Source organism: Scyliorhinus torazame, chromosome 2 (assembly GCF_047496885.1).
Source record: "Scyliorhinus torazame isolate Kashiwa2021f chromosome 2, sScyTor2.1, whole genome shotgun sequence".
Taxonomy (NCBI): Eukaryota; Metazoa; Chordata; class Chondrichthyes; order Carcharhiniformes; family Scyliorhinidae; genus Scyliorhinus; species Scyliorhinus torazame.
The window spans coordinates 41,898,048-41,921,856 of record NC_092708.1 but is presented as its reverse complement, the minus strand read 5'-3'; the positions used below and the strand labels follow the sequence as shown (position 1 = coordinate 41,921,856).

The 23,809-nt window shown below is 48.6% G+C and overlaps 1 protein-coding gene across 4 annotated transcripts in view; it reads left to right on the top strand.

Moving 5' to 3' along the window:
- Window positions 1-23,809, top strand: part of tfcp2l1 (transcription factor CP2-like 1) — a 104,458-nt gene that overhangs the window by 17,174 nt on the left and 63,475 nt on the right. For all 4 annotated transcript variants that reach the window (XM_072470247.1, XM_072470243.1, XM_072470234.1 and 1 more), the window contains exons 4-7: window positions 2,744-2,849; window positions 5,828-5,934; window positions 7,659-7,811; window positions 10,008-10,118. In XM_072470247.1, the coding sequence (XP_072326348.1) occupies window positions 2,744-2,849; window positions 5,828-5,934; window positions 7,659-7,811; window positions 10,008-10,118 (477 nt within the window). The remainder of the gene's footprint in view (window positions 1-2,743; window positions 2,850-5,827; window positions 5,935-7,658; window positions 7,812-10,007; window positions 10,119-23,809) is intronic.

Here is a 23,809-nt window from a genome sequence, read left to right as displayed (position 1 = left end):
GGATTGGGGAGTATGCAGGTGGGGAAGGCCCCGGGGCCGGATGGGTTCCCGGTTGAATTTTATAGGAAATACGTGGACCTGCTGGGCCCATTGCTAGTGAGGACGTTTAATAAGGCGAGGGAGGGGGGGGGACCTTGCCCCCGACAATATCCAGGGCGCTGATTTCTTTGATTTTGAAGCTGGACAAGGATCCATTGCAATGTGGGTCGTATAACAGATCTCGCTCCTCAATGTTGACGCTAAGTTGCTGGCGAAGGTGCTGGCTACGAGAATTGAGGACTGTGTCCCGGGGGTGATTCATGAGGACCAGACGGTATTTGTGAAGGGTAGGCAGCTAAACACAGATGTGCGGAGGCTCCTCAATGTGATTATGATGCCCTCGGTGGAGGGGGAAGCGGAGGTAGTGGCAGCTATGGACGCGGAGAAGGCCTTTGATCGGGTGGAGTGGGAGTATCTTTAGGAAGTGTTGCGGAGGTTCGGGGAGGGGTTCATCAGTTGGGTCAGGCTGCTATATAGAGCCCCTGTGGCGAGTGTGGCTACGAACCGGCAGAGGTAGAATGTACTTACGGCTGTACCGGGGGACGAGGCCGGGGTGCCCCTTATCCCCCTTGTTGTTTGCACTGGCAATTGAACCATTGGCCATGGCACTGAGGGAGTCTAAAAATGGAGGGGATTGGTTCGGGAGGGAGAGGAACACCGGGTGTCGCTGTATGCCGACGACCTGTTGTTGTATGTTGCGGATCCAGTGGAGGGGATGGCGGAGGTCAGGCGGATCCTTAGGGAGTTTGGGGACTTTTCGGGGTATAAACTCAACGTAGGGAAGAGTGAGCTCTTTGTGGTGCATTCAGGATATGCTGCCACTCTCACTGGCGGGAAGGGTGCAGTCGATCAAAATGACGGCCCTTCCGAGGTTGCTCTTTGTGTTCCAGTGCTTTCCCATTTTGATCCCCAAGGCCTTTTTCAAACGGGTAAGCAGGAGCATCATGGGATTTGTGTGGGCGAATAAGACCCCGAGGGTGAAGAGGGTGTTTCTGGAGCGTGGCAGGGATAGGGGGGGGGCTGGCGCTGCCGAATCTATGTGGCTATTATTGGGCAGCCAATGTGGCGATGATCCAAAAGTGAGTAATGGAGGGAGAGGGGGCGGCGTGGAAGAGGCTAGAGATGGCGTCCTGTGTGGGCACGAGCCTGAGGGCGCTGGTGACGGCACCGCTGCCGCTCTCGCCGACTAGGTACACCACGAGTCCGGTGGTGGTGGCGACGCTGAAGATCTGGGGGCAGTGGAGGCGACACAGGGGCGAGGTTGGAGCCTCGGTTTGGCCCCCGATTCGGGAGAATCATAGGTCCGTCCCGGGAAGGATGGATGGGGGGTTTCGGAGCTGGCATCGGGCAGGGATCAAAAGAATGGGGGACATCGATGGCACGTTTGCGAGCCTGGGGGCGCTGGAGAAGTTTGGGCTGCCCCCGGGAAACGCTTTCAGGTACATGCAAGTGAGGGCATTTGTGAGGCAGCAGGTGAGGGAATTCCCGCTGCTTCTGGCACGTGGGATTCAGGACAGGGTGATTTCGGTTGTATGGGTTGGGGAAGGCAAAGTTTCGGCGATTTATCAGGAGCTGCGGGAAGAGGAGGAGGCCTCGGTGGAGGAGTTAAAGGGCAAGTGGAAGGAGGAGCTTGGGGAGGAGATAGATGAGGGTCTGTGGGCTGATGCCCTGAGTAGGGCTAACTCTTCATCCTCTTGCACCAGGCTCAGCCTAATACAATTTAAAGTTACTCACAGAGCACATATGACAGGGGTGAGGTTGAGTAGCTTCTTTGGGGTGGAGGACAGATGTGGGAGTGCTCGGGGAGCCCAACATATCACGTCCATATGTTCTGGTCGTGCCCGGCGCTGGATGGGTTTTGGAGGGGTTTTGAGAGGACTATGTCCAAGGTGGTGAACGCCCGGGTCAAGCCGAGCTGGGGATTAGCATTATTTGGGGTATCGGACGAGGCGGGAGTGCAGGAGGCGAAAGAGGCCGGTATTCTGGCCTTTGCGTCCCTGGTAGCCCGGCGGAGGATTTTGTTACTGTGGAAAGATGCAAAGCCCCCTAGTGTGGAAGCTTGGATCAATGACATGGCAGGGTTCATTAAGCTGGAGAGGATAAAGTTTGCCTTGCGAGGGTCTGTGCAAGGGTTTTCCAGGCGGTGGCAACCGTTCCTAGACTAGATGGGCAGAGTGGCCGCCCGTTTTCGCCGGGACCTGGCTCTGCGGGTGGCCTGCGGGGTCCTCGGTGGGGGGGGTGGGGGGGCGATGGCCCTTCGGGTCCGGCTGGCGCAGCGCCAACCCCACTGCCGCTGGCCTGGCCCCTGAAGGTGAGTAGGATTCTGCACCTTCCGGGCAGCCCAACGCCGGAGTGGTTCATGCCACTCCTCGGCACCGGTACGGCCCGCCCTGCCGGGTAGGGGAGAATCCTGCCCCAGAGCTGCCAGTCAATCAGATTGGCTGGCAGCTCCCGGAGAGGGGACTTCTGCTTGGACGGTTAATTAGCTGAGGGACTGCTGTGAACAGGGAGGACACATTCCCCACTGACTTTTCGGGTGGTGGGGCAGGAAACTCTGCCATCAAAAAATCCTGCCCATAATTCCAAATCCCAGACGATAATTTCTGAGTGTTCTCCATTTTGTTGGACATTTGAGCGCACAGCAATACTGCAGAATTCTCAATCCTCTGCGGTAACATCCAGTTAATTGTAGATTGTCTTGTAGAGCATTATCCGTGTGGTTTTTCATGATCGCCGTTTGCAGTACATGGAGCACCAACAGCTGGAGGGCTGGAGATGGAGTCGGCCAGGAGACCGCATTCTGGACATGGGTGAGCAGATTCTTTATTAAGTTTTTGTTATGATATGGCAGGTGCTAATTGCCGGGCTGCCCAAATCCCAAGGGTAACTTGGACAAGCTAGCACAACAATTTTGCAATTTGTATTGTATTACGAGGAAGTATTTGCATGGAAGTCAGGAGCAAGAGATGCAAAACCAGTTTTGGACATTTTAAGTATTAAATTAAAACATTAACAAAAATAAAATAAAACTTAAACATACAAGATTATATTTACAAAATTAAAAACCGTTCTACTAACTTTTCCCAAAATATTTCTGCTGTGTTAAACTCAGAGTTAAACACCCTTTGCAGGCAACAGTCTCTATTGATTTTTAATCTTAAAAAATCCCAGTAAGGATACCACCAGATATCCACGGCTGTTATAAGGGAAGCATTTCGCAAGGCATCTTTCTCTCATTTTATAACGGAGAACTGAGACTTGTGTCAAAACCTTACAGATGTTAAAATGCCTTGAGTAGAAATATTTTAAAGAACCTTGCAGACAAAACTAGTCTGTGTGGTTGGCTCGGACTCACTGTGCTTCTTTCGCAGCTTTCTCTAAGCATGGCACATTCTTCAGGTTATTATGGTCAGTCCTCCAAATATAGCTGCCAATCTCTCTCTAAATACGCTTGTCCTCTTTCATGTTTAAACCATTGCGCTGAAATTTCTTTGGAAATCCCCTTTCCAGAGTATACAAGATCTTTCCTGTTGTTTTGTGGCCACTACGTTTGGATAAAAATAAATGTAATATTTTGCTTTACTCATCTATGATCCTTGCCATTGTAAATTATCCTTTTGAAAAACAATAGCTAAACTTCAATTCTGCCCCGTATCTTCTAATGCAAATTTCTAATCATGCTGTTCACTGATATCCCATCTTAGCTTTGTTCACCTCCACTTCAAAATATTTGTTTTTAACCTTGACTGCCTTCAGTTGAATTATTTTGTCAAACACACACACACACCTGTTTCACAGTATACCGCAAGGATATTAGGAAAATATGATATTTCTTTACAGTTAGTTCAAAGATAATCGGCTAAGCAAACCTGGGAAACTACCACGGCTGCTTCTTGGAGCCGAGTGCATAACGTGGTTGTGACTGCCAGCCTACTCAACTAAACCTGTATTAACATGATCAATTTAACCTGAGTGGTAAGATATCACAATGCTGACATGTAGACATAGAACATAGAACAATACAGCGCAGTACAGGCCCTTCGGCCCACGATGTTGCACCGAAACAAAAGCCATCTAACCTACACTATGCCATTATCATCCATATGTTTATCCAATAAACTTTTAAATGCCCTCAATGTTGGCGAGTTCGCTACTGTAGCAGGTAGGGCATTCCACGGCCTCACGACTCTTTGCGTAAAGAACCTACCTCTGACCTCTGTCCTATATCTATTACCCCTCAGTTTAAAGTTATGTCCCCTCGTGCCAGCCATATCCATCCGCGGGAGAAGGCTCTCACTGTCCACCCTATCCAACCCCCTGATCATTTTGTATGCCTCTATTAAGTCTCCTCTTAACCTTCTTCTCTCCAACGAAAACAACCTCAAGTCCATCAGCCTTTCCTCATAAGATTTTCCCTCCATACCAGGCAACATCCTGGTAAATCTCCTCTGCACCCGCTCCAAAGCCTCCACGTCCTTCCTATAATGCGGTGACCAGAACTGTACGCAATACTCCAAATGTGGCCGTACCAGAGTTCTGTAGAGCTGCAACATGACCTCCCGACTCCGGAACTCAATCCCTCTACCAATAAAGGCCAACACTCCATAGGCCTTCTTCACAACCCTATCAACCTGGGTGGCAACTTTCAGGGATCTATGTACATGGACACCTAGATCCCTCTGCTCATCCACACTTTCAAGAACTTTACCATTAGCCAAATATTCCGCATTCCTGTTATTCCTTCCAAAGTGAATCACCTCACACTTCTCTACATTAAACTCCATTTGCCACCTCTCAGTCCAGCTCTGCAGCTTATCTATATCCCTCTGTAACCTGCTACATCCTTCCACACTATCGACAACACCACCGACTTTAGTATCGTCTGCAAATTTACTCACCCACCCTTCTGCGCCTTCCTCTAGGTCATTGATAAAAATGATAAACAGCAACGGCCCCAGAACAGATCCTTGTGTACTGTACTCCATTCTGAACATTTCCCATCAACCACCACCCTCTGTCTTCTTTCAGCTAGCCAATTTCTGATCCACATCTCTAAATCACCCTCAATCCCCAGCCTCCGTATTTTTTGCAATAGCCTACCGTGGGGAACCTTATCAAACGCTTTGCTGAAATCCATATACACCACATCAACTGCTCTACCCTCGTCTACCTATTCAGTCACCTTCTCAAAGAACTCAATAAGGTTTGTGAGGCATGACCTACCCTTCACAAAGCCATGCTGACTATCCCTGATCATATTATTCCTATCTAGATGATTATAAATCTTGTCTCTTATAATTCCCTCCAAGACTTTACCCACTACAGACGTGAGGCTCACCGGTCTATAGTTGCCGGGGTTGTCTCTGCTCCCCTTTTTGAACAAAGGGACCACATTTGCTGTCCTCCAGTCCTCTGGCACTATTCCTGTAGCCAATGATGACATAAAAATCAAAGCCAAAGGTCCAGCAATCTCTTCCCTGGCCTCCCAGAGAATCCTAGGATTTCAAGAGGCTACTCTGACAATGGTTTTGTATATTTATCAGATAAAGGGTAACCCTTTTAGCAACAAGCTAATTCTCAATTGAAGTCTGTAAGAGATTGTTATTCCGCCTTGGTGCCTGATTGCAGATGAGGATATGTCACGCTAAATCCTAGCTGATCCCTGCATAAATGTTGTGTGTGCTCGCTGTTTGTACTTTGCATGGTGCGGGGTAGAAAGAAGTGCACCCTGTGTCTCACTGCCCTGAAAGTCATCTTCAAACTGATTATAAAATTTAACCTTTCACAGACATACCTCTGTCAGTTGGCATCGTGGATCCTCGAGCAAATCCAACACAGCTAAATACGATTGAATTTCTTTGGGATCCTGCCAAAAGGACTTCTGTTTTTGTTCAGGTGAAGTGACTACCTCACTGCTACAGTCTGTATCACAGTCTCAAATACAATGGTAAGAAGCCTTACAACACCAGGTTAAAGTCCAACAGGTTTGTTTCAAATCACTAGGTATGATCCAGAAACATATATGTAGACAAAGTCAAAGATGCAAGACAATGCTTTGAATGCGAGCATTTGCAGGTAATTAAGTCTTTACAGATCCAGAGATAGGGGTAACCCCAGGTTAAAGGGGTGTGAATTGTCTCAAGCCAGGACAGTTGGTAGGATTTCACAAGCCCAGGCCAGATGGTGGGGGGTGAATGTAATGCGACATGAATCCAAGGTCCCGGTTGAGGCCGTACTCATGTGTGTGGAACTTGGCTATAAGACTTTGTCTATATATATATATATATATATTTCTGGAACCAACCTCTTCATTCACCTGAGGAAGGAGCAGTGCTCCGAAAGCTAGTGATTTGAAACAAACCTGTTGGACTTTAACCTGGTGTTGTAAGACTTCGTACTGTGCTCACCCCAGTCCAATGCCGGCATCTCCACATCAAATAAAATGCTGAGTGGGGAGAGAGGAGAAACAGGAACCGCTGTGAACTCCTGCTTTGCTTTAAGTTTATTAATTTGATGCCTGTGTCTTTGATTTCTGAACTCACGGTCCCATTCAGCTAACTTGTTAACACAATTAACATCTACACCTGGTACTGTTTGTTTTAGAACTCTGGATCATGTTCAGTCACATTAGTGTCTCCTCAGATAATGAAGCAGTTGTGTCTTCCTGCAGCAAGACCTGGACTTTTCAGGCTTCTGCTGATAACTGACAAGTAACATTCACGTGATGCAATGACCACCTAAAAAAGAGAGAGTATAATCACTTCACCTTGACATTCAACGGCATTACCATCCTGAATTCCCCGCCATCAACATCCTGGGGGATACCATTGACCAAAAACTGAACTGGACCACTAGTGGCCACTAGAGTAGGTCAGAGGCTGGGAATCCGGTGGAGAGTAACTTACTTCCTGACTCCCCAAATCCACCATCTTCAAGGCACAAGTCAAGAGTGCGATGGAATACTCTCCATTTGCTTGGATGAGTGCGGCTCCAACAAAACTCAAGAAGCTTGACACCATCCAGGACAAAAGTGCCTGCCTGATTCCCGCTCGTTGCACTACTTAATCATCACTCCCTCCACCCACTGATGCACAGTGGCAACAGTGTGTCCCATCTACAAGATGCGCTGCATGAACTCATCAAGGCTCCTTCGACAGCACCCTCTAAGCATACGACCTGTAGAAGTCAAAGGACAGAAAGTGAATGGGAGTATTACTATCTTCAGGTACCCCTTCCAAGCAACATCCCGTCCTGACTTGGAACTTTATCACCGTTCTTTCACTGCCCCCAAAATCCTGGAACTCCTTCCCTAAAAGCACAGTGGTTGTACCTACATCACATGGCTTCAGAGGTCCAAGAAAGCAGCTCTCCACCACCTTCTAAAGGGCAATTGGGGATGGATAATTCGTGCTGGCCATTCAAGTGACACCCATTGTCTCTTCCTCTTGGACCTGAAGGCCAGTTTGAGCCTTGCCGTGACTTGGTAACAAGTTTCAGAATCATTCTGATCACATTTCTCTTAAGTCCTGCTAGTGTAATAGTGTCTGAAAATGGATACCCTGAAGACATCCAGGATGTGTCCTCACCAGTGTTTAATATGTTTCAAATATTGATTTTAGGTTCATTGTATCAGTACTGAGTTCACCCCCAGGAAACACGGTGGGGAGAAGGGAGTTCCCTTCAGGATCCAGATTGACACCTTCAAACAAAATGAGAATGGTGAATGTACAGAACATCTGCATTCTGCAAGTTGCCAGATTAAAGTGTTCAAGGTATGAGCTAAGTCATTTGCTGAGCGCCAAAGCCTTGTTCTGAATATTGAAGTAATTGTTGATCAGCTGAAAACAAACGCATTTTTGAAGCAACCCTTCACATCGTGCTCCTTTCTTTTGTGCCGTCATTAATCATATTAATGCTGGTCGGCCTCAGTATGTTCAGCATGTGTGCTCTCTGCCCAAAGACGGGTCCCTGGCCCGTTGTCTGCTGGCGCTTCAGCCTGAGCTGTTTCCTTGGCAAATTGTCCAGTGGTGGTTTGCCTTTGCCTTCCACTGCCTGGGATAGAGTCAGCTGGCAGGTCCAAATCCCACCTCGGCAGGAACAGGAAGCCCCCGCCACTGTTGCCAGTATTCTGAACCATCCCGTGATCTCTGCTAACCAGCCCCCTCTCATTATGGATAGGAAGCTCCAATCTTTGCCATGCTGAGTGGCGATGAGGTACAGGTCCCCCCCCCCCCCCCCTCTCTCTCTCTCTCTCTCTCTCTCTCTCTCTCTCTCTCTCTCTCTCTCTCTCTCTCTCTCTCGCAGCCCCTCCCTGCCCCCAAACAGTGATCGTATATTCCTCAACAGCTGATTCATGAGCAATATTGACTGGCGAATTGTGCCAAGATTTTCACAATGGGAGCTATCAGTCATATTACATTTCTTGGAAACAATATTCGCTTCAAAAGCCTAAATACATTGTATGTGTTATTTAGGATCATAAAAAATTGTATTAGAGAAGGTGTCAACGAGAATGGGAAGCGTGTCGGATTCAAGCACTGAAATAGAATATCAGCCATGATCATATTGAATGTTGGAGCAGAGCCAAATGATCTACTCCTGTTCCTATTTTCTAAGTATCTATGGGCAGAATTCTCCCATCCAGGACTAAGTCCTGTGGTGGGGCAGGAAGGTGGAGTTTTTCCCGCTGTGGAGGTCAGTAAAAAAACACCAACGTCTGTGGTTTTGGGGGGCTGCCATATTGAAAAGGTGCCAACATCACTGACCCACCATTGAAGAAAAAAGAAGGTGGATCTGGGGGGACACACTGAGGTGGGAAGATGGACTTCCTCGATGATACGGGTTCGGGAAGGTCCACCTGCAGATGCTCCCCCCTCCCCATCCATTGCTGTGGTGTTCCCGGCTCCAAGGTTATTGGCGGCCTCCAAACAGGCAGCCACAAACAGGTGCTGGAATGTGGCGGCTAGGGCTTTTCACAGTAACTTCATTGAAGCCTACTTGTGGGAATAAGAGATTATTATTATTACAGGCATTGTTAGGGTGAGTGCTGACTTCTGCACACCACATTGTTCCAGATGGTGCTCTGACCTGGTGTCTTTTCCCGCTGTAGTCATGGCAAATCAGGAATGGGGAGAAGATCCTGGTCAGGCCTTCATCTGCATCCCATTGGCAGAATGGCAATTACTTAATTAAGGGCGGCACAGTGGCACAGGGGTTAGCACTGCTGCCTCAACGCCAGGCAGCCAGGTTCAATTTCGGCCTCAGGTGACTGTCTATGTGGAGTTTGCTCGTTCTCCCCGTGTCTGCGTGGGTTTCCTCCGGGTGCTCCAGTTTGCTCCCACAGTCCAAAGATGTGCCGGTTAGGAGGATTGGCCATGGTAAATTGCCCCTTTGTGTCCAAAAAAGGTTAGGTCGGGTGACTAGGTTACGGGGAAAGGGTCGGGGCATGGGCCTAGGTAGGTACCCTTTCCAAGGGTCAGTGCAGACTCAATGGGCTGAATGGCCTCACTTGTGCAGAGATTCTATGATGCAAATCAGTTTCATGCCGACCTCCAGTGGGATTCCTGCGCCACGGCTGGCATCAACGGGCGATCTAGCAGGAAATTCGATTGTCGAACTCCTGCCAAATTCTAAACTCCCCGCTACCCGCCATTGAACCCACTGGCGGGGCCATGGGAGAATTCCGCCCTATATTCAGCCAACCCAGCTCTAGAATCCATCTTAACTCGCCATAACCCTTATTCTTTTCTCCCTTTCCGGAATCTGGTCTAACTAGACCCTGAATACACTTTACAGGATATTGTTTCAGGAATATTACTGAATTGGGTGGATAGCTTTCCTCATGGTTGAGTGGAAGGATTGTGTTTGTCTTGACGTTTGTTTGGTATGTTGTAAAGACAGGAGGTTTGACTAGATCCTGGGTTCCAGTAACAACTGAGCATGGTTGTGATGAGTCTGTGTTTTTAAAGCCGAAGGGAGCTGATCGAAAACAGAAAACTGAACGGGAAAAGATAGAAAAGCGAACGGTCCAAGAAAGAGAAAAATACCAACATTCATGTGACACAACAATCCTCACCCAGGTAGGGATTCTACTGCAGAAGCTCTGACATTGAGACATAATTTATAGATAAATTTATTATGTACTAAACTTCAAACCTAATAGCCACCTTTCAGTGGGCTGCTGTTAACATGATACAATGATTATTGATAGACCCTGGCCGGGATTCTCCCGGAATTGGCGTGGCGGCCCGTGCCGGCGGCAAGAGCGGAGTGAACCACTCTGGCATCGGGCTGCCTGGAAGTTGCGGAATGCTCTGCACTTCCAGGGGCTAGGTCGGCGCTGGAGGGGTTGGCGCTGCGCCAACTGGTGCCAAAGGGCTGCCACCAGCTGGCGCGAGTTGGCACATGCACAGAACCGCCGGCGTGTTTCCTGCGTATGCGCAGGGGGTTTCTTCTCCGCGCCGGCCATCGCGGAGCCTTACAGAGGCCAGCACGGAAGGAAAGAGTGCCCCCACGACACAGGCGTGCCCGCAGTTCGGTGGGCTCCGATCGCGGGTCAGGCCACCGTGGGGCCCCCACCCCCGGGGCCGGATGCCCCCGAGGACCCGCCTAAACGGCCGACAAGCCAGGTACCGCCGGGATGGACCATGTCCATATCACGCCGGTGGGACTGGCCAGGAACGCTTGGCCCACCGGGGCCTGGAGAATTGCCGGGGGGGGGGGCGCTGCCAACGCCCCCCCGACCGGCGTGACGTGATCCCCGCCCCCGCCTGAAAACCGGCGCCGGAGAATTCGGCAGCCGGCATCGGAGCGGCGGGCGAGATTCACGCCGCCCCCGGCAATTCTCCGACCCGGCGGTGGGTCGGAGAATCCTGCCCCCTGTGCCTGTATTCAGTGCTGGCTAAATATGAGCGCTTATTTTCTCTCTGGCAAGTTTCCTTGGCATTATTTCTGACTAACAAAGGCATTGATCTGTGGGAAAACCATCTCACTGACATCAAATTACTCACCGAGACTGTTTACTTTTAAATCGATTAATGGCAATGAAAGACCATCAAAACGGATGGTCTCCCTGTAAACACATGTATCATGAAGTGACAGTGCAGCAATTTAGGTAGCTAATTGCTGCTGGAGCTGGTCCTTTCATTCTCTCGGATCTTCCATCCTGTGTTCAGCCTGGATAAGAATGACTAGCAGGGGGTGATTTTAAGCCTGCACTCGCCGTGCCTGAGATTGGCGACGTGGCCGGAAAATCCGGAGAGAATAGGGAAACGAGATTGTGTTTCCCGATTTCCCCCGTCTCTCGGTGGCAACGTATGAGGTTCGCGCCCAAAAAGGGTGGGAATCTCATTTAAATGGACTTTAATTAATTTAAATATCTTTAACGGGCACTCCCACCCCCCTCCCCACATGATTGCCCCCTCACTAAATATTCACACCTCACCAGCTTGACATCATGTCGGCGAGGTTCACAACAGGCTTAGACAAAGGAGAATCAGTCGAGGGAAACTCTCTGGGGCCACAGAGATGAGTATAACCCCTGGGAGAGGGGGTGGGGCCGGGGTTGGGGAGAGAGGGACATGCCTAGTCGGTGCTCTGGCACTGTCAGGTTAGCACAGTAGCTACCCGTGCCAGGGTCAATGACAGGGGTGGGGCCTAGTAGGAGCCCCATGTGGGGGAGGGGGGTTCATTTTTTGTGGTGGGGGGAGCAGACAGGATGGGGGATGGGTGTATTGGTGGCGATGATTGTGGAGGGTGTGGTATCCATGCGATTATTGTCGAGGGGGGGGGTATACTGATGATGATTGTGGGCTGAGGGTGCTGGGGGGGGCCTCCGAATACCTCCGTGGTGGGGGCTATTAGGGGGCTTGGGGCTATTAGGTTTCAGTATTGCTTGGGGCACTTTTTAAAAAAAAAAAAAATAAATTTAGAGTACCCAATTAGTTTTTCCAATTAAGGGGCAATTTAGCGTGGCCAATCCACCTAACCTGCACATCTTTGGATTGTGGGGGCGAAACCCACGCAGACACGGGGAGAACGTGCAAACTCCACACAGACAGTGACCCAGGGCCGGGATTCGAACCTGGGTCCTCAGCGCCGTAGGCAGCAATGCTAACCACTGTGCCACCGTGCTGCCCCGGCTTGGGGCACCTTTTAAAGATGGCACCCCAATCTCAGGAACCGGTTCCGCCTCAATCAGACCCCACCCTGTCAGAGTGTAAACCACACCCACTCATTTTTTTTCTTTAACGAGGCTCAAGATCTGGAGAAAAGACTAGTCTGTGCAACTGGACAGTTCATAGAATCATAGCATCCCTACAGTGCAGAAGGAGACCATTCAGCCCATCAAGTCTGCACCGACCCTTGGAAAGCGTACCCTACCTAGGCCCACACTGCCACCCCATCCCTGTGACCAAGTCACGCCTCCTAATCTTTTTGGACACAATGGCAATTTAGCATGGCCAGTCCACCTAACCTGCACATCTTTGGACTGTGGGAGGAAACCCACGCAGACGTGGGAGAAAGTGCAAACTCCACAAAGACAGTCACCTGAGGCCGGAATTGAACCCGGGTCCCTGGCGTTTGAAGCAGCAGTGCTAAACACTGTGCCACCGTGCTGCCAGTGCTAAACACTGTGCCACTGTGCTGCCAGTTTTCAGTCTGAGCCAGATACTTTGCAAAATTCTGGTAAGATTCCGCCCATGGCCTTATTGTGGATATGTGGGTGACGACCTCACAGCATTTGATGTTGGCGCTTTCCCAGGAAAAATCAGTTTTTCATAATTGTCAAACTGGGCGTGGGCTATATATGCTGCAATCATTTCATATCTTTTAAAGCAACAATACGTATTGCTACATACAACACAGCGTTCACCAGAGAGATGAAGTTCTTGATTATGGTTAGTAATACTTTCTTTGGATATGGGATGAAGGGAAGAAACATTTAATTTTTATTCACCAGGTCAGGCATTATCTGTGGAGAGAGAAACAGAGTTAAGGAATGACCTTTGTTCTGAGGTAAGGTTATCGACCTGAAACATGAACTCTTGTTTTCTTCTCTCCACAGATGCTGGCAGACCGTCTGCGCATGTCCAACAATTTCTGTTTTGGATACATATTTCTAGCATCCATAATGTTTAGTTCTTGCACTGGTCCTAACAACGGAGCCACGACTTCCATTTAAAGTATTTGCTTCAATTCTTTGTAGTGATTGTGGTGTCTGTCTCTTCAAGAGAGCACAGCATAAAAGGGTCACCTGGCTTGAGGGATCAATAGGGAATGGGAGCGGATGATCACTCCAGAGGGTGGAAACCTCTCTTGGGCAGAATACACCTGGAAACCATGTAGTAAACATGTAATGACTTGAGTGTGGGGGGGGGGGGGGGGGGGGGGGGTGGGGGGTTGCTGCTGCTCCAGGGCAACCTAGGGCTGCAACCCCTGTCCATAGTGTCTCTTTATATCAAGAAATACATTTTTGTTCCTAACGAACTGTCTTGACGACACCTGAAGTGCCAGTCCATGACCATTTTGACTCCCCAACACATTCAAAAACAAATTTTGCTTTTGTATTAAAAGTTCATTATTTTTTGCTTGTTTTACCTCTTTTTTTTTTACCACTTAAAAGTGAAATTCATTCAAAATTGATCTTGCTCAGTTGAAGTGAGGTGTAATACATTTCTCACGCAAAGCTCATTTTTATGAACTGATTGAACGTCAATGTGACTCAGGTGTTGGCAGTTTGGCTCTGAATTAGAAGTATGGAGTTCCTGCCCGACTCCAGGCATGCCACACTTCGCAGCTCAAAATTTCCCATTCGTTATCATGAATGGGAGAAAGGTCGTGTTTGGCGAGCACAGAAGCGAATAAACCGTGCAGTAGTCTTGGACGTGCTGAGGGAGCGTTATCAAGGATCATCTTCCAGATGGGATTAAACTGATGTGCCGTCTGCTTGATCAGCTGCACATTGGGAAGATCCTATGTGACCAGTGAGTGCAGCCAATGGCCCAACTAACATTAGCCTCACAACGTAACAGCCAGCAAAGCAAACATTAACTGATTATTCACCTCGTTGCTGTTTTGTAAAATATTGCTACATGTAAAACGGTTGCTACATTACCGAGCTAAGTAATTGTTTGAAGGTTATTCATGTTTCGGAGAAATAAGGAACTATTTAAGTGGGAAACAAAACAGAAAATGCTGGAAAGTCTCAGCAGGCCTGGTGGAAACTGGGTAGAGAACAAAGTTAACGGTTCAAGTCTGGATGACTCTTTGTCAAAAGGGAAATGTAAATGGGAACCTTTTTTGTTTTGATCACTGTTGTATTCATCCACATGAGTTCAAATCAAGGAATGTTGCATTTTGAGGGATGCTCTACCCTGAGAAGGCAATAGTGGTGCACTTGAAGTTGGACTTCACCTCACAATTTTTAGGAATACATTTATAATAAATATTTTTCTTGATTTTTAAATATATTTTAAATTTGAAGTACCCAATTATTGTTTCCAATTAAGGGGCAATTTAGCATGAAAATCCACCTACCCTGCACATCTTTGGGTTGTGGGGGTGAGACCCAGGCAGTCACTGGGAGAATGTGCAAACTCCACACGGACAGTGACCCGGAGCCAGGATCGAACCCGGGTCTTCGGCGCCGTGAGGCAGCAGTGCTAACCGTGCCCCCCCCCCCCTCCCGGAATGCATTCTGAGGAGTGTTTTGGTGTCACTTTTACTACTGTCTCTTGCATCCTGCGAGTCATTTCTCTACAGAAATGTATCTTGTTGCTTCCTGAACCTATTCAACTGTGATAGCATTTCACAAATTCATGATCTGATTTTGTTTCATTGAATAATAATTTTTTTATTAGTGTCACAAGTAGGCTTACAATAACACTGCACTAAAGTTACTGTGAAAAGTTGTCAAAGTATTGTTCTCATTGAGGGGGAAGATCATTAATGATTTTAGAAGCTTCTCTTTATCCTACGATGTAATCCGCATATATTTTGTTACTCGATTAAGGGGGAGATGGTTGTGTTGTGGTAATGTCACTGGACTGGTATACAGGTGCAGCTTAATGTTCTGAGCAGGGGTCCGATCCTACCATGGGCAACCAGAAGAATTTAAGTTCAATGAATACATTTGGAATATAAAGCTGGCCTCAGCAATGGTGATCATGAAATGCTCATTGATTGCCATACAAATCCATCTTTACAGCAGTGTCTGGTAGGGAAGGAAATTTGCCAACCTTGCTCAGTCTGGCCGACATGCGACTCCAGACCAACAGCATTAACTGCCCAGTGAACAGTCTAGCAAACCACTCAGTTTAAGGCAATTCGATTTGGGAAAGAAATACTGGATGGCTGCATCCTGTGAAAGAATAAAAAATACCTGAAAACAACATATCTGGAAAAATGGTCCAATTTGTAAAATTCAAATGTTGTACCATGGAACGTAAGAGGGCTGAATCTTCCTTTATCTCTGGTTAGCTCAGAATAAATTGAAAGCTTTGCAAATTTAGAATTATATTTACAATACAGAAGGTGGCCCATTGTGTCTCTACAAGTTCCTCCACTTAGTCCCATGCCCGCCAAAAGTTTATTTCATTCCAAACATACACAACATCAAAAAAATTATTTCGCAAGTACTTATCTGTTTTTGTTCGGTAGTTATTATAACTTCTGTTTCTACCTCTGTTTCTGACAATGCATTTTACGCTTCGAGTGTACTGGGGATTAACAATATATATTTTGATTTGATTTATTGTCACATGTACCGAAGTACAGTGAAAAGTATTTTTCTGCGGCCGAGGGAACGTACACAGTACGTACATAGTAGACAAAAAGAATAATCAACAGAGTACATTGACAAATGGTACATCGACAAACAGTGATTGGTTACAGTGCGGAACAAGGGACCAAACAAAGCAAATACATGAGCAAGAGCAGCATAGGGCGTCGTGAATAGTGTTCTTACAGAGAACAGATCAGTCCGAGGAGGAGTCGTAGCTGTGGGGAAGAAGCTGTTCCTATGTCTGGATGTGCGGGTCTTCAGACTTCTGTACCTTCTGCCTGATGGAAGGGTCTGGAAGCAGGCAATGCCTGGGTGGGAGAAGTCTCTGATAATGCTGTCTGTCTTCCTGAGGCAGCGGGAGGTGTACACAGAATCAATGTGGGGGTGGCAGGCTTGCGTGATGTGTTGGGCTGAGTTCACCACACTGCAGTTTCTTGCGATCTCGGACCGAGCAGTTGCCATACCAGGCTGTAATGCAGCTGGATTGGATGCTCTCTATCGCACATCTGTCGAAGTTTGTGAGAGTCGATGCAGGCACGCCAAATTTCTTTAGCTTCCGTAGGAAGTAGAGACGTTGTTGGGCTTTCTTGACTGTTGCATCAACGTGAATGGACCAGGACAGACTATTGATGGTGACCCTCAGGAACTTAAAGCTATCGACCATCTCCACTTCGGAGCCATTGATGCAGATGGGAGTGTGTCTCGTGCTACGCTTCCTGAAGCCGATCAGTTCCTTGGTCTTTCCGACATCCGACATTTAGAGAGGTTGTTTTCGGGAGCAGAGAGGAGCGGGCCTGCGCGGCACACTGCTGTCGGGGAGTGGATAAAGGCAGCGCCAGGCTCGAGGCCTTCACTTACCTTCCGGGAGCGGACCTGCGCGGGACACTTGTTTGTTTATTTCAAAATTGAAAAAACCCCGGTAAAGTGACGTCACAGGAGACTGTGACCTGATTGGCTGAAAAGCAGACTGGGCTAAATTTGAATATTTGTGGAGTTACTCGTTTTAATTTGATTTGAATTACTATTTTTAAGTTGATTTGAATTACTATTTTTAAATTTTTAAATCTCACTTAAATAACTATTTTGGGTTGATTTAAATTACTATTTTTAAGTTGATTTAAATAACTTTTTAAATTTTAATTAAATAACTTATTTAATTTGTTGTCAGATCAAGCAAGATAAATACTCAGGGATAAAGCTAACTAAATAGTATACAGGAGATTGGATATATTCCAACACAAAAACATCTTTCTAAAGTTTAATTTCAAAAGTTTAATTTAAAGGAATAAAATCATGGCCGGACAGCTCCAAGGCTTCGTCTGCTCCTCTTGCTCCATGTGGCAGGCTGGTAACAGTTCCAGTCCCCAGGGTCAGCATGTGTGAAGGAAGTGTCTCCAGTTACAGCTCCTGGAAGCTCGAGTTTCAGAGCTGGAGCGGCAGCTGGGGACACTGTGGAGCATCCGCGAGTCGGAGAGTATCATGGATAGCACATATAGAGAGGTGGTCACACCGCAGGCTCAGACTCCGCAGGCAGGAAGGGAATGGGTCACCACCAGACAGAGCAAGAGAGCGAGGCAGGTAGTGCAGGAGTCTCCTGTGGCCTTTCCCCTGCAGAACAGATATACCGCTTTGGATACTGTTGAGGGGAATGGTCTCTCCGGGGAAATGAAATGAAATGAAAATCACTTATTGTCACAAGTAGGCTTCAAATAAAGTTACTGTGAAAAGCCCCTAGTCGCCACATTCCGGCGCCTGTTCTGGGTGGCTGGTACGAGAATTGAACCGTGCTGCTGGCCTGCCTCGGTCTGCTTTCAAAGCCAGCGATTTAGCCCTGTGCTAAACAGCCCCTAACAGCAACAGCCAAACCTGTGGCACCACGGTTGGTTCTGCTGTATACGGAAGGGGTAATACGTGTGGCAGTGCAATAGTTATAGGGGATTCAATTGTAAGGGGAATAGACCGGCGTTTCTGTGGCCGCAAACAAGACTCCAGGATGGTATTTTGCTTCCCTGATGCTAGGGTCAAGGACGTCTCGGAGCGGGTACAGGACATTCTGGAGGGGGAGGGTAAACAGCCAGTGGTCGTGGTACATCGGTACAAACAACATAGGTAAAAAAAGAGGGATGAGGTCCTAAAAGTAGACTACAGGGAGCCAGGAAGGAAGTTAAGAAATCGGACCTCGAAGGTAGTGATCTCAGGATTACTACCGGTGCCACGTGCGAGTCAGAGTAGAAATCACAGGATATATAGGATGAATACGTGGCTGAAGGGATGGTGCCAGGGGGAGGGTTTCAGATTCCTGGGGCATTGGGACCTGTTCTGAGGGAGGTGGGACCTGTACAAACTGGATGGGTTGCACCTGGGCAGAACTGGAACTGATGTCCTAGGAGGGCTATTTGCTAGAGCGGTTGGGGAATGTTTAAACTAAAGTGGCAGGGGGGTGGGAACCAATGCAGGAAGTCGGAAGGTTGTAAAACAGGGACAGAAACAAAAGGCAGTAAGGGGGAAAGTGTAAGGCAGAGAAGCCATAGTCAAAAATCAAAAAGGGCAACAGTACAAGGTACAGTGACTGAGGGCAGCTCAGTGAATAGGCCCAGTAATACTAAAAGGAATAAAATGGGCAGTAAAAACATAAATGGAAAGCAACGCGGCAGGTTGTTACATAAAGATATGGGTTCAACAATAAGAAAAATTAGGGGAAAAGTTAAGAGGAAAAATAACTTAGGAGAGGTTACTGATCAAGGTGTTAAGATTAAAAACAGGTATAAAAGCCAACATGAGCAAGAGTTCTCCCAGTGAGCCAGAGAAGACACAGCCAGAGTGAGACAGCAAAGAGTGAGTTTGGGAATTTGAAGCTAGGTGGGAATTGAATCCAATCGGTAAGACTGTTCCTTTTTAAATTTCAGAAGTTTAAATTAATCTAGAATTGTGCAGTGAAGGTTACCAAGGGCTGCCCCACCCACTCACATAACTGGTTGGCAGTTAAGTGTCAGTCACCTTAATCTACTTTGATCGAAAAGCAGGTGGGGGGGGGAGGCAACTCAGGCCAATTTAAAAGAGCAACTTGTAACTCGCTCCCAGTGAGCCAGAGAGGACACAGCCAGAGTGAGACAGCAAAGAGTGAGTTTGGGAATTTGAAGCTAGGTGGGGAGGAGGTGCTTTTTAACCCTGGTAAGTAGTTTTTCTTTTCATTGTCTAATTTATTTATTTATTTTTTTCTTTTGTTTTTTGGAATTGTAGTCTTATTGTAGTCGTATAAGTTAACCTAAGGTTTAAGACATGGCAGGAGATCCCAGACCCGTGTCATGCTCCTCGTGTGCGATGTTGGAGCTCAGGGACACGTCCACTGTCCCTGGCTCCTTCACATGCAAGAAGTGTGCCCAGTTGCAGCTCCTGTTAGACTGCTTGACAGCTCTGGAGCTACGGATGGACTCACTTTGGAGCATCCGCGATGCTGAGGACGTCGTGGATAGCACGTTTAGCGTGTTGGTCACACCGCAGTTGAAAGTTACTGAGGGAGATAGAAAATGGGTGATCAAAAGACAGAGCAAGAGTAGGAAGGCAGTGCAGGTGTCCCCTGCGGCCATCTCCCTGCAAAACAGATATACTGCTTTGGATACTGTTGAGGGTGATGGCTCACCAGGGGAAGGCAGGAGCAGCCAGGTTCATGGCACCGTAGCTGGCTCTGCTGCGCAGCTGGGCAGGAAGAAGAATGGCAGGGCTATAGTGATAGGGGACTCAATCGTAAGGGGAATAGACGGGCGGTTCTGCGGACGCAATCCAGACTCCAGGATGGTATGTTGCCTCCCTGGTGCAAGAGTCAAGAATGCAGGACATTCTGGGGGGGGGGGGGGGACAGCCAGCTGTCGTGGTGCACAAAGGCACTAACGATATAGGTAAAAAACAGGATGAGGTCCCACAAGCTGAATTCAGGGAGTTAGGAGTTAAACTAAAAAGTAGGACCTCAAAGGTAGTAATCTCAGGATTGCTTACCAGTGCCACGAGCTAGTCAGAGTAGGAATGTCAGGATTGATAGGCTAAATGTGTGGCTCGAGAGAGGTGCAAGAGGGAGGGATTCAAATTCCTGGGGCATTGGAATCAGTTCTGGGGGAGGTGGGATCAGGACAAACCGGACAGTCTGCACCTGGGCAGGACTGGAACCGATGTCCTAGCGGGGGTGTTTGCTAGAGCTATTGGAGGGGGGTTCAAGGCCGACATTGCCAAGGCTGCGATGCACGCGGTCGACGAGACGCTCCCCTTCCAAGTCGAGAGCGATGTATCAGACGTCGCTCTGGCACCACACTCGACCAGGCAGGCAGGCCCGTGGCAATCTTTTCCCGCACCCTCCATGCCCCCGAAATTCAGCACTCCTCCGTCAAAAAAGAGGCCCAAGCCATCGTTGAAGCTGTGCGGCATTGGAGGCATTACCTGGCCGGCGGGAGATTCACTCTCCTTACTGACCAACGGTCGGTTGCCTTCATGTTTAATAACACACAGCGGGGCAAGATCAAAAACGATAAAATCTTGAGGTGGAGGATCGAGCTCTCCACCTACAATTACGAGATTTTGTATTGTCCCGGTAAGCTCAACGAGCCCCCCGATGCCCTGTCCCGAGGTACATGTGCCAGCGCACAAGTGGATCAACTCCGGACCCTGCACGACAAGCTCTGTCACCCAGGGGTCACACATTTTTACCATTTCATCAAGGCCCGCAACCTGCTCTACTCCATCGAGGAAGTCAGGGCGATCACCAGAGACTGCCAGGTCTGCACGGAGTGTAAACCGCACTTCTACCGCCAGACTGTGCGCGCCTGGTGAAGGCCTCCCGCCCCTTTGAACGCCTCAGCGTGGACTTCAAAGGGCCCCTCCCCTCCACCGACCGCAACACGTACTTTCTCAGTGTGGTCGATGAATATTCCCCTTTGCCGTCCCACATGACGTCTGCTACCATCATCAAAGCCCTCAACACAATCTTCGCTCTGTTCGGCTCCCCCGCCTACGTCCACAGCGACCGGGGATACTCATTCATGAGCGATGTGCTGCGCCAGTACCTGCTCAACAGGGGCATTACCTCGAGCAGGATGACCAGCTACAACCCCAGGGGAAACGGGCTGGTGGAGAGGGAGAATGGGATGGTTTGGAGGGCCATCCAGCTGGCCCTACGGACCAGAAATCTCCCAGCTTCCTGCTGGCAGGAGGTCCTCCCCGACGCACTTCACTCCATTCGGTCGCTCCTGTGCACCGCGACTAATGAAACCCCCCATGAACGTCTCTTTGCCTTCCCTAGGAAGTCCACCTCCGAGGTTTCGCTCCCGACATGGCTGGCAGCTCCGGGATCCATTCTCCTCCGTAGACACGTCCGACTCCACAAGGCGGACCCGTTGGTTGAGAGGGTACAGCTACTCCACGCCAACCCACAGTACGCCTATGCAACGTACCCCGACGGCCGCCAAGACACCGTCTCCCTCAGGGACCTGGTCACCAGCTGGTTCCACACACACCCTCCCCCCGGTGCAGCCCCCGCTCCGGGACAATCCGTCCTCCCCTTGCTCATACCCGGGGACGAAGAGGATTTCGACACGCTCCCAGAGTCACCGAAGACCAAGCCGCCGTCGGAGTCGCCACCAGCTCTGCGGCGTTCTCAACGACAGATCAAGGCACCGGACCGCCTGAATTTGTAATGTTATCTATACTTTTAAAACACAACTTTCCGTATATAGTTCCCTCCCCCCCCCCCCCCCCCCCCCCCCCAAAGCTGGACTCATTTTTTTTAACGGGGTGAATGTGGTAGTCACCACTGATGTATATAGTGTATATATAGGAAGTTGATATAGGTGCTTTACCCGTACTACAGGTACAGGGGTAGATCCCTGCCTGCTGGCTCCGCCCAGTAGGCGGAGTATAAATATGTGTGCTCTCCGAACTGCAGCCATTTTGTCAGCTGCTGTAGGAGGCCACACATCTCTGTGTAATGAAGCCTCGATTACATCCTACTCTCTTTGTGTAATTGATCGTGCATCAGGAATCACCCATAGTTGTTGCCGATTCCTCTTTACTATGCTCTTTACTCTGGCTCTGTTCCAATTAGGGCAATCAGTGAATTTGCCTTCTTTCTATATTGTTTATGTCCGAATGCTTAGAGTCGCCAGGTATCGAATGATACCACCACAAGTTTCAACCGGCTATCGATCAAAGAGCCAAACACCAGTTAGTTAGTTCAAGGTCAAGGGTACTTTATTTACATACAATCAATCATGCAACATAAACACCACTAGGTAACTACCCCTATTACTAAGACAACCTGCACTTAACTTCGGGCACCCGGTTTAGGTCAGGAAACAGTGGCCGCTGTTCAATTCTGGATCTCTTGGGTTCGAAGGGGTAACAGCTGCTCAGCTGGGCTCATCCGTCTGATAGTGGGCGTTGAACTCCAACTTGCTTCTGGCGATGACTGTGACCAGGGTACCAAAGCCAAAAGAGAGTGAGCATATGGCGAACTCTTCCTTTATAATTGGGGGCTTACGAGCTCTTTTGGGCAGTCCCTCGATTTGGGCCTTACTAATTGGGTGATCCCTGATCACTCCATTTGATTCCTTAGCCAATAAGTGGGCGGGGATCTGGATGATTGGGCGTGTCTCAAGTGGTCCGGTCATGAGGGTATGGGGGTATATCCTGTAGAGCTCGACACTGTGTTCCTAATAAACATCAGTGCGAATGGGAGCACTGTGTCCCATGTCGTATTGTGCGGCTGCACCATTTTCCTAACGGTGGCTTTTAGCGTACGATTCATGCGCTGCACTATGCCACTGGACTACCGGTGATAGGCAATGTGGAACTTTTGTTTAATTCCAAATATCGTCATTACATTTTTCATGACTCTTCCCATAAAGTGGGAACCTTGGTCCGACTCAATACTGCGGGGGAGTCCCCAACTTGTAAAAATCTGTTCTGTTAAGACATTTGTGGTGGCCTTGGCTGTGTTTGTTCTCAATGGGAACGCTTCGACCCATTTTGTAAATGTGTCTATCACACTAACACATACTTGTAATCATTTCTGCAGGGGGGGAGGGGGCCAATATAATCTAATTGGAGGTTTGTCCACGGGCAATTAACAGGGCGGGTGTGTCGGAGCTGGGCTTTTCTCGCATACCTATCGGGGTTGTTTTGAGCACAAATTAAACAATTCTCAACGTAGTGGGACACGTCGGTTTTCAACCCGGCCACCAGCAGAGGGGTCTGAGGTGGGCAAGGGTCGATTCAATCCCTTGGTGTCCATGTCCGTCATGGAACTTACAAATTAGCTCATTCCTGTCCTGGGTGGGGACTACATAAACACCATCTTTTAAAACTATTCCCTCATGGACCGTCAATGAATTTCTAAACTTTTCACAGAGAGTTGGGAAGTTTCCTTTTAAAATTTCCCTCAATGTCTCGTCTTCCTTTGGTGCCTGGGCTAGGTCTTGGATGTTGGTCTGTGAGACCTGAACTGCGTGTACTGGTGCACTGTCTGGGGGTTGCCAAAAGTGGTCATGTCGTGAGCCTGCCTTCGCAAGGGCATCAGCTTTCACATTACCGGGTGGGGAGGAGCGATGGTGACTTCTTACTTTGATGATGCCGTATTCTCTGCCTTTACCTGTCTGAAAGATATGTTTTAGTAGTGGGGCTGAGGGTAGAGGTTTTCCGTCCGTGGAAATAAATCCTCTCGATTCACACAGGGGTAGGAATTCTGACAGACTGTTGCAGACGTACAAACTAACCGAATATATGTCTGCTGGGGTCGGGAATGAATCGGGGTGCTGGACAATGTAAGCAATGGCCGCTAACTCGGCTGCCTGCGAACCGAAGTGTTCAGGAAATTTGAAAGCTGTCTCTTCCAAAGCGCGTCCCTGCACGTCCTCTACATAAATACCACAGCCTGTTATCCTTTTTCCCTCAAGGACTGTGGCGGATCCGTCTACATAAATTCTCAGGGCTTTGTCTGTGGGC